General features: G+C 39.5%; 1 protein-coding gene across 1 annotated transcript; it reads right to left on the bottom strand.

Annotated features, from left to right (window-relative positions):
* Nucleotides 1-314: 314 nt before the first annotated feature.
* Nucleotides 315-9576, bottom strand: gucy1a1 (guanylate cyclase 1 soluble subunit alpha 1). Its single transcript, XM_080418007.1, has 8 exons — nt 9214-9576; nt 8858-8925; nt 8340-8428; nt 7500-8218; nt 6286-6771; nt 4073-4216; nt 1902-2056; nt 315-1475 (listed from the first exon to the last, which is right to left on the bottom strand). Exons 1-8 carry the CDS (start codon nt 9448-9450, stop codon nt 1337-1339), a joined length of 2037 nt encoding a protein of 678 aa, XP_080274133.1. The 5' UTR covers nt 9451-9576; the 3' UTR covers nt 315-1336.
* Between the last annotated feature and the right edge of the window lie 1403 nt (nt 9577-10979).

The raw sequence follows: 10979 nt of genomic DNA, 5'->3' as shown, positions 1-10979 counted from the left end.
ACTGTATTACAGTAATAGCGCTCAATGTTCCTGTAATAATAGTTAAAGGATGACTAAATGCAGAGGACAAATTTCACATTATGTGCAAATATACAGTGAAAAAAATACTCCAAAGGAGTGGGGACCAAATTATTCTTATATAAGAACCCTGTATATGACTGCATATCACGATTGTAGGATAATTGTTGAAAAAGTCATCACAGAGACACGTGTTGGTTGTTGTATTTATTGTGCTTTGGTTATATTGCAACTACAGTAATACTATAACACATCAATTACAGTAATTAATTTAATAGCTATAGTAGAACATTCATTATAGTCTAGTTAGTATGGTTGTGATCTATTCCTATTGTATGATTAATTAGTGACATGAAACTGATAAATATGTGTTCTGTGAAAAACTAAAAAAATATACCATCTATATTAAGAATATGTGTTTTTTTTGTATGGATTACCGGTAGTCATAATGTATATCAGTTACATGTAAGTCAAAATAAAACCAAAATTCACATAAGTGCACATATTTACATAACCTTAAAAGAAAACTCCACCCTAAATAAACATGACAATATTTGTGGTTATTGTGCTCATTCAGTGGCATGATGTTGTAAATTGGAAATACGGAAAAGAAAAATAGTATTTCACTATGGGAATGAATAAAGCAGTGCTTAATGCAGGAACTATAGAGGAACGGTAAATATTTTCATTTATGCCAGTGCTACTGTAAAACATATAGAACATAATATTTGGGTTGATTTGTCCTTTGATCTCTGTCCAGGCTGCTACAGCAGATAACTATGCAGTTGCAGACACAGCAATCATTGGTAAATATGAACATTATACTGTTTTAACAACAAACATTATGACACAATTTTCATAAAACCCAATTCAAGTTTCATTACAGAGATTATAAAACGAAAATGACCACGACAAAATTTAGCAAAGGATTGCTTCGTTATCTCTTCAACTATTAAAAAATCTAAACTATTAAAACAAAATGTCTTACTGATATGCACCAGACCTTAACAAAGCAGAGACGTTGTGGCAAAGATTAAAATAATTTCCATGTGTCACCCATTTTGAGTTAGGAGACATTCTCGAAGGAGTACATTTGACAGACGATTTCCCCCACACAAATTGTACAGATGGTTTAATTGTACAGGGACTAGCCTCAAATATTTGACAACAAACTCACATCTCCCGCAATGTAAGCAGCTGTCTTGGATAGACTAGTATCTCTTGACACAGTCCCAACCAAAATATACAGTGGCTGTCACCACTGGACAAATGTATGTTTGCTCAGGCATGTCGTTTGTGGTACTGTAGCAAGCTTCCATCATATCTGAGTTTTGCAGGAACGTTCATCAAAAGCCTCCAAAAAGTAACAAACACCAGGGATTTCTGCTGGAAAATTGGCCGGAAGATCCTGCTTAGTCCTGGGAATGAAGACAAACTCTGGGCGATCTTTTAGAAGTCTGGGAAACAAAACAAAACAAAACAAACAAAAAAAGAGTAAATGGTCTGCATTTATATGCCATCTTTATCCAAATAACTTTGCATTGTGCATTACATTCACCAATTCACACACAGGAGCAGTTACATGTAAGAGTTCAGTGTCTTGCTCAAGGACACCAGGGATGCCCGCTCTACCTCATGAAGCAGTGCTACACCCAATAAATATAGCAACCTAATCAACACAATGATGTTTGTTGTTATAGGCTGCCTATGTACCCAAAAGGTTCCAATGGGTCATTTATTTTACACTTTTACTGTATGGTTGCATCCTGTAGGCCTACAAGATAGTAAGCAGGACTGCTAAGTGCAGTCACTGCAGTGACTCAGCTAGACAATGCCATGAGAGGATGTGGACTGGATTGTACAGAAAATCACTGTTAGCTCACCTGTGGGTTGTAGGGCTGATGTTGATTTTTCTAGGCTGGCTACAAGACTCAAACTTGTTTGCCAATGTGACATTGTTACCAAAAAGGCAGTAGCGTGGCATCATAACACCAACCACACCAGCAAGTACTGAACCAGTATGGAGGCCTATTCGCATCTGTAAATGAAACAGTTTTGAAACAGTGTAACATTTATCATGAATACATTTTGTAATTGTTGTCTGTCTGGAGAGTACTGCAGAATGTTTCTTTTGAATGCTTTTGATTGCTAGGAAATTTGATTTTTGAGAAGTTATTGACTTCTCTAAACAGATAACAGAAAGTTGTTGACTTGCTGTTATCTGTTAATGAATGGTTACCTGCTCTGATTTAGTTAATATTATGTTATTGCATAAAGGTCTTTTCATAAATAAGTAGGCTAATGCATTTGAGGTCATGCAATGAATTCAAGGAGCATCTTCAAATCTCCGTACCTCGTTACTCACTGAGGCTATAAGACTGTACTATTTCCGTCTACTTGCTCTCTGTCTCAGAGGCGTGCAATGGATAGCTTGGTGTGACCAACCGAATCCCAATCTAGTCCATGACAAATAATTATGTTTTTCAAAAGGAAAAGAGTGATTCAGTGTCTTGCTCAAGGACACTTCGACACAAAGCCAGGAGGAGCCAGGGATCAAACAGTGAACCTTCCGATTCCCAGACAGCTGCTCTACCTCCTGCTCAGGAAAGTGTGTCTTGATTGATTGTTTGAATACTTTATTAAAACGTTTGGTATGGTAGTACAGTCAAAGAAGCTAATGCTAAAAGCATAACACAGAAAGCCCTGTGGGGCTTGTTTCCATTGTGGTCTATAATAGTGAATCTTACTACTGCTACCAATGATATAGGCCCACTACTTATACTCAAACAAACAAAAGTGTAAATAATTTACAGCGCTAGTATGTAGTACTAATTGTTTATTTGTGCCTCTGAGTTGTATGTCCCATTGACTATGTTACAGTATATTACCTCATGTTCTGTTCACTTTGGTCAATGAGAGTTGTGCTTTATAAATAAATCTGATTTGATTTTTTTTTATATTTGAAACTAGAAAATTGTGCTCCTCAGAGAGTGCAGGTCTCCGCCAGGCGGGGTTGCCTACCCAGGGCCCGCAAACTTTGGAAGGCAGTTATAGACAATTGGAATCGTATATGAGAAATATGACTGATACATTTTAAGAGTTGTAGCAAAATGTGTGTTTTGAAGAAAACGCAAAATTAATGGCATAAAATGTAGTCTGGCACAAATGGCTGGGGCCTATATGGTGAGTTGCGTCATGATCCAAGGAATCCTGGGGAAGAAATTTGATTGTATGACCTACGGTTCAAGAGAGGCCAAAACGTGAAGTGGGCTGTTATAGTGCCACCATGAGGTCAATTTGAAAAATATGGGGCAGAGGTTCTTCCATGGTCTACTCGGAGTGTGCGTGCAAAGTTTCACGCCAATCAGTCCAACGGTGTCGGAGATTAGATTTCACACACACACACACACACACACACACACACACACACACACACACACACACACACACACACACACACACACACACACACACACACACACACACACACACACACACACACACGCGCACGCGTGGAAGGACGGACGGACGAACACACACAGACGGACAGGAGTGAAAACGGCCTTCTAGTCTTCGGCCGTCCGGCCTGGCAGAGACAATAAGCTAAAAAGGTTTACATTACATTACTCAAATAATTAATTGAGTTATTATGATCCAAAACCAAAATAGCACCCTTATATTGACAGTAAATCTTTTAAAGCTACAGAATTCACAAGTCAAGACTGTGTAATATTTCAGGTGAGAGTCCAAGATGAGACTGAAACAACGGACTCATGACCGAGACAGGTCTTGAGTAGTACTGCCCTAGTCCACACTCACAAATTTAGCCAAGTAATCCAAGATATGCACATTTCAGCCTCGTCAATTCATGCTGAATTCACACCAACAGCGGTATTCTGCTTCCGTGCTCATTATGTTCATTATTTATTTATATACATACATACATATATATATATATATATATATATATATATATATATATATATATATGGACATACTGTAAGGTTGATAAAAGATGAAGTGTTAACTGGGATAAGTAATGCTTGATAGTCACCTCTATTGGCTCTCCAGTTGGCGTCCTGACCTCATTCGAAAGTTCCATCATCCTTAATGCCATGAATGCAATTTGGACAGCATGAGTCTCACTTTCCTTGTGCAAGCCACCAGCTACACAATAAGCATCACCAATCGTCTCCACCTAAATAGGGGGGAGAATCAGCAAAATGATTTGTGCATCATCAACTTTGCAGCCTTTAGGGTTTTGTCAACTCCGCAAGAATGCTTTCACTCACTACATTCAAATTCCCTTCCTCTGGCAGCAGGACAGGTACATAGTAGGTAGTTTAACTGAGTTGCGTAATTATATTCAGAAGCTGTACTGCAATAATATATAAACTCCTTGTGAACTTTATGGACACATTTAGAGTGGTGTGTGTGTTTTGAAATTATTTTGGAAAGACTTATATAACTTCAGCTACTGTACTATTATTTAGAAGTGGCAAGGAATGACAAAGGAATATGACAAAAATAACTTTAAAGTCGTAAGATGCTCAACCCATGGGGCCCATAGAGAAAAACAATTTGATGCCTTTTAGGTTGCTTTTTTTTCCCTTGTGTGTAAATGTGAACAGGAGAGCACTCAACAGTTGTGTGGCATAGACAAAGTGAAGCTATTTTTAGACATACACTTCAAAATCCTGAATGTCTATTTAACTCTGAGAGTGTAAAGAGTGTACACTCTCACAGTTAAATAGACACTCAGGATTTTGCAGTGTCTGGAGTAGAAACAGGGTCTCGATGGAGCCTCAGACTTCCTAGTGTTTTACGAGATATTTGTCAAACACTGCTGCTCTCTCTGTTATGCTTTCTGTGACATACTGATTACATTAGCCAACCTCCCTGTAGATTAGCAGCAGTTGGCACTAGAGTGTAGTAGTTGGTTGAGGTACAAGGCACAGTCTGTCCTAAAATCATGTAAAGCTAGATAAGTTAGGGGACTGTGCTATTTTGCACAAAGTTTGGAATCTGTCTGAGAATTTGATGGAAATAACTTGACCGTATACCCCCTATGCTGGAATTGCATACACTTTCCAATATATTGCTAATCAATGTTGTTGTTGTTGCGTGGCTCTGTAGGAGCAAGCTTGTCTGTCTGCGAGTCTGTGTGTGCCCAGGTCTAATCTTGCAAACCACTTTTTTGTATTGTTTTATCTTTATATATTTATATATATATATATTTAACTTGAATTTTATTATAATAATAGTGGTCAAGGGCGGTTAGGTCAGGCTGCAACCTTGCCCAAATATTTAGCCAAACATTATAGATATGTCATGAATGACTGATGTCATAGACTGGCCATGTGAGGTCTGGGATTCACATGAAGCCACCACCACTATTAGACCCAGTCTTGTTTTTTAGGGAAAATGCATCCCTGTTTTTTTTGTTGTTTTTTTTACTCTAAACTTTCTTTTGCAAAGAAAAAGATAACTTAGGGCGCGCTCCCACCGCACTTTTATTTTACCCCTGGGGCGGAATCTGCCAATGCTTTGTCAATGCAAATGCGTGGATTCATGGTCTTGCCAAGAATCCACGCATTTGCATTGGCAAAGCATTGGCAGATTGCGCCCAAGAGGTAAAATAAAAGTGCGGTGGGAGCGCGCCCTTATAGAAAATTTTAGAGGACAAAGTGCTCTAAAAGCACTCACCTTGGCCTCACGACATACTGTAACTGTTTTCTCAGTCATTAGAGACTGACAGTTCTGGCCTTCTTTAATGAGCTGCAAGATTTTCAAGGGATTTACTGTGACATGAATATAAATCATACATTTATTAGAAAGGATTAAAATATCCACAAACATTCAAGTTGCTGTAATAAAATTGAAAGTGCTACACTGTAAAATCTGAAGTGGTAATTTAAATGGACCCTTACGGTTCCATTTCTACCCTCAGAGTTAAATTAACATTCACAGTATGTGCTCATAAATTCAATCAATCTCTCATAAAAAAATATATAATAAGTGAAGCTTTATCTTTACAATTTATCTTAGTTTTAAAGTTGAAAATTCTTATTGAGTCATCTGACAAAATGGGTGTTAAATGAGCCATTACAAAGGCCTGTCTGGAATTCTAGCCTCTTGATGCCAAAATCACATCATTAAACTGACTCTCTTCTTCTCTTACGGTTTGATGGAGCACTTGAAATAAATCAATGTAGACATTCAGTCCTGACAGCTAAAATATGACCCTTGAAGCTGTTATTAACTTACCTTATAAACATCAAGCTCCCCACAATGGTGGTCAAACCTGGTGTACAGCTCGCTAAGCATGGTGACCACCTGCATTGCATTACATCGTGAGCACACAGCTGTGAAGCCCACCAGGTCCGAGAACAGCATTGTAACGTGGTCAAACTTCTTGGCCTGCACTGACTGGCCCTGCCATAGCTGCTGTGCCACAGCTGCAGGAAAGATCGTAAAAAGGAGGTCCTCTGTCTTCTTCTTCTCTTCCTCCAGTGCTTGGTGTGTCTGCTCCAAGGCGGCTTTGGCCTTCCCAAGGCGCTTTTTCAAACCAACTTGGGCCTTGGCTTGCTCGCCGACAAGAACCACGTCACGGAGTGCATTGTGAATAGGGATGTCTGACAGGTACAGGCCGCGACCTGTTAGTTCTTCCAGCTTGTCCACACAAGGCGAGCCCAAGAACAGTATGGAGTTGGACTCAGAAACGTAGATCATCTGACCTTTCAGGTCCATGAGCTGAAAGGAAAAAGGGAATGATAATAAGTAAAACAAGTCTTACAAAGCAGTATTTTGAATGGAAATTATGATAGTGAATTTTAATAGAATAGGAAAAATATACATACATACATTATAATTATACATTTTAATAGAATTAAAAAAGAAAAATAATACGGAAATTGGGAATTAGGATATTTGAGTTTGAAAATACCTAGATGTCATTCATCCTTAGCTTTATAATCCTATTGCCATTGAAAAATGTATGTCAAATTACTCCCTTAGGAAGGACTGTCCCACATGTCAAAAATGGGGGCACTAAGTGCTACTGACATTTCATTCTTTGATGCTTATAGATAATAATAGCCTACTCTTATTTGATGTTCATTCTTTCCTCATTTTTCCCAGCTCGCTCCACAGCCACTATAGTGCCAGAATAGTGCCATCAATTCTTATTCATGACAACAAGTCTAAATTCATTTTAATATAAATTATTCAATCCATATCCACCCTTTTTTCCTGTACCCATAAATAAACAGCATGAGAATCATAACATCTTTGATGGATGAAATGTCCTCTGAACTCCTCAGGGGGGATACTGTTGATCTCTTCCCCAAGTATACTCTACTTAGCCCAAAACAAATAAGCAAGCCTATTTTAACAGAATGATAATATTTTGAAAGTATTCTATTTACTATTGGTGTTCTTGTCATTGATGTTTATTTTCATGTTTTAGACGAGGGACCTACCTTCCCTGTGTTATCTGCAGGGTTGGACGACCCATGTTTGATCCGAATGATGAACTGGGTGTTTAACATGGTCAAAATGCCTTGAAAGGTGCACTTGATCTGGGGAGAGACAATAGAGAAGTGTTCTTCGAATACGGAGGGCCGTTTCATTCCTTCCTTCTTGCTAAGCCTCTTCCTGAGCCCACCTCCTATCTGCACCAAGAACAAGTCTTGGTCCAGGAACAAATGGAAAGGAAAGACGGTGGAGAAGAGAGAGGTGGGAAGGGTCCCAGCTGAAGTGGCCCGAAGCGGACTGGGACTCAGACTCTTGCTATCCTCCACTGCCACTGTGTAGAGAAGACTGGGCTGAGGGCTGGACTGCAAGATGCAGTCTTTGGCCACAGGGAGGTCCATCAAAACATCCACTGTTGTGTGATACAGCAGAGAGGCAGCTGCTTTGATGACTCCGGGGAAGAAGAGCTCTGTGGTCGGGCTGGGATTGAAGTAATAGACAGTAAGCAGGCCCGGATCCTTGTCTAAGCACAGCACCGAAGGTTCGTTTACAGAACCTGCTCTGTCCGGGTTTGGCAGCACGCTGCTCTGTTTCAACAGGACATTGAAGCTGTTGAGGAAGTTGTGAAGAGCTCCCCCCACCACCCTCAAAATATGTTCATCCTCCTCGTAACACATTTTGAAGAGTTCCTCACCAAGGGTTATTTTTAATGCATCCATTTTGATACCTGGTGGTTACAAGAAAGGAAAGGTAATGGGGGTTGGAGCCTCATGACCAATTACCTTAAAAAATAAATACATTAAATTGTATGTATGTATGTATGTATGTATGTGTATACCTGGCATTACCTGTTTTCCTTGCATAAGTCTGCATTATGTCATGTATATGAGCTGGACTATCACTGCAACACTGATAGTCTGTATAGCACATTGCTGGACTGTAAAGACAACATCACATTCACATTTAATGCTAACCCACACAGAAAGGCAATAATTAACATTATTATTTTTCATTATGCAACATAGCTACGCCTATATAAACCTGAATGTGGCACATGTGGCACATACTTGCCATATATTGACATACAGCAACAGTATGTTCATATCTTCTTTCCATGTGGGAAATTAATGTGTTCAGTGTCAAGTGGAATCAGTCTTTAGAAATCATGTGCTGAGAAATGTCAGTAACTATCAATATCAAACAAATGTATCCTTTTGACAGAATTGACTGCAATCTTGTGACAGGCATTTTTCATCAGAACTGTTTATGGTTAATCTCATGTAGGCCTATTCATAACCCAATTATATATAGGCTATGCATGTAACTTTTTTCTACAGTATAGCCTATTGACATTTAATCTTCTTACCCTTCATTGTCCACTCTATGTGATGTTATCCTCATCATTCGGTGAAGGGCAGTGTGTAGACTTTCAAACTGTATAACAATAAGAATACTCCAAGTTAAAGACCATCATCTTGCAAAATAAGGCTAAAACAACCATTACATTGAACCTTAAAGAACTGTCGACTTCGATAGCATTCTATCACATTTCATTTCATGTGAGCCCAAAAGTGCTGTCCTGTGTGTCCACCTAAGTTAGTCATAAAAACCCTGCCAAGACGAGATATGGCCTAAATTGTTTTAGATACAAATATAAAATATATTTATTTAAATTTAACCAAACATAATTAAGGTTGAATTATTTAACCTTTCAAACCTCACCTCAGGACATGCCAATTTTCGGATGCTGTCTCCTAGTGTATGAAGATTAACTTTCGATCTGCTAATTTTCCGTTGAGGGGGATCCTCAGATATTTTTCCATGCACATCCTTAGAAATAGGCAATGCATCCGCGCCGTCCACTGAGCAATCCTCAAAGTCCCTCAGCTCATTCTTGGCGACGTTGGAGAAGGGACATTCTCCGGATATTTGCAGTTCTTTCAGTTTTGCGCAAAACATCTTACTATCCTATCCTATGTCTAGGCTATTCTTATTCTATCTCATATCAGATATCCTGTCTCTCGTAGAAATTCCACCATTCTCCAAAAACCTCAGTCCATGTGCTCATCCTGTGCACCGTCCTTCCTCTCTGAATACTGTCTGTCAAATGATCTGCCAACACATTCTGGGGGGAAAAAGACCCGCATAAAATATTCATTTAAAATTACACGGTCAAACGATGAGAGTGAACTACCATCAATGAGAAACTAACGAGGCACCAGTGGGCCAATCCGTGCGCAAGTAGGTTGGCATCCCAACAACCTATCAGCTGCGGACAGTGATTTGTTTTCACGACTCGACTCATCCATCGCGTGCAATGGGCCGTTTAGACTTTAGAGACAACACATCGGAAGTGGCCCAGTGGGATTGGAGAAGACTTTAGTTTGCCCCATAACAGTTCGATTAATGATTCTCCATAAACTCCATCCATAATCAAGTTATAGGATTTTTGTCTCTCCGCCAGGCCGAAGGCGTGGCAGACACTGTTTTGCACCCGTCCATGTGTCCGTCTGTCTGTGAACAGCTAATCTCAGGCACCTTTGGCCCGATCGATAGCAGCGACACTGTGCATGCACACTCCCTGGGTGCCAGAGCAGAACCTCTGCCCCAATGTTTTCACATTTGCCTGTTATAGCGCCACCAGGAGGCAGATTTTTGCAAAAAAAATAATATATATATTACTCCTACAGATTTTATCCATAAATCACGCAAATCGGTACACAGTATCAGTATAGCCATGTGATCAAGATGGATCTGTCAGATTTTTCATATTAGAACCTGATTGGCTAGCATTGGCTTCCAAAGTTTGCAGGATTGGTCCGTTTTGAACAAAATGCCTCAAATTATGAACGCAGTGTGCGAACGCAGTGTGAACGCAGTGTGCACGCAGTGTACTTTTGCACGCACATTCCCACTAGGCCGAGGAAGAAATGCCACTGGAAAATGTTCAAATCATGATGGCGCCATAACAGATATATCACAAAATAATGTTTATTTCAACAAATAATGGTTTCATTCATGACTAGCATATTGTTCAATAACAAAATAATGTAATGACTTGTGGGTTGCTGATGCAAAGGAGTGACATGACACTCATGACATGACAATGACTTTTTATGGGAATATGCTTTTATTTAGAAACACCAAGCACCAAACCATATGGGGTGTGGTCCCTGTAAGTAGCCTGCATATAAGGGCCGGATCTAGGCATGGGCAAGGGGGGCAATGCCCCCCCAAATGCCCTGACTGCCCCCCCAAAAAAAATCTAAAAACTTTTTTTTTTGGGGGGTGTGAAAGCTACATTTATGTCATGATATGAAATGTGAGCTTACCATAATCAAAATAATCCTTAATCATATTCCATCATGTATCATTGCACAATTCAAATAATCCTCTGCCCTGATTTTCCATGGGCAGTGTTGCCAGATATTGCGAGAGAAAGAAGCCTAGGAAAACAAGCCCAAAAGAACAATAGGAAGCAGTATTAC

Source organism: Gymnoscopelus braueri (assembly GCF_963280865.1).
Source record: "Gymnoscopelus braueri genome assembly, chromosome: 2".
Taxonomy (NCBI): Eukaryota; Metazoa; Chordata; class Actinopteri; order Myctophiformes; family Myctophidae; genus Gymnoscopelus; species Gymnoscopelus braueri.
Note: the sequence above shows the minus strand (reverse complement) of the source record. Positions and strands in the feature narration are given on the sequence as shown.

Excerpts from the sequence above, each read along its gene's own strand:
- gucy1a1 (XM_080418007.1), bottom strand. The coding sequence starts at position 9,450 with ATGTTTTGCGCAAAACTGAAAGAACTGCAAATATCCGGAGAATGTCCC. Across the intron at positions 2,057-4,072 it reads CAACTGGAGAGCCAATAGAG|ATGCGAATAGGCCTCCATAC; the intron begins GTGACTATCAAG and ends TTTCATTTACAG. Across the intron at positions 1,476-1,901 it reads ATCAGCCCTACAACCCACAG|ACTTCTAAAAGATCGCCCAG; the intron begins GTGAGCTAACAG and ends TTTGTTTCCCAG.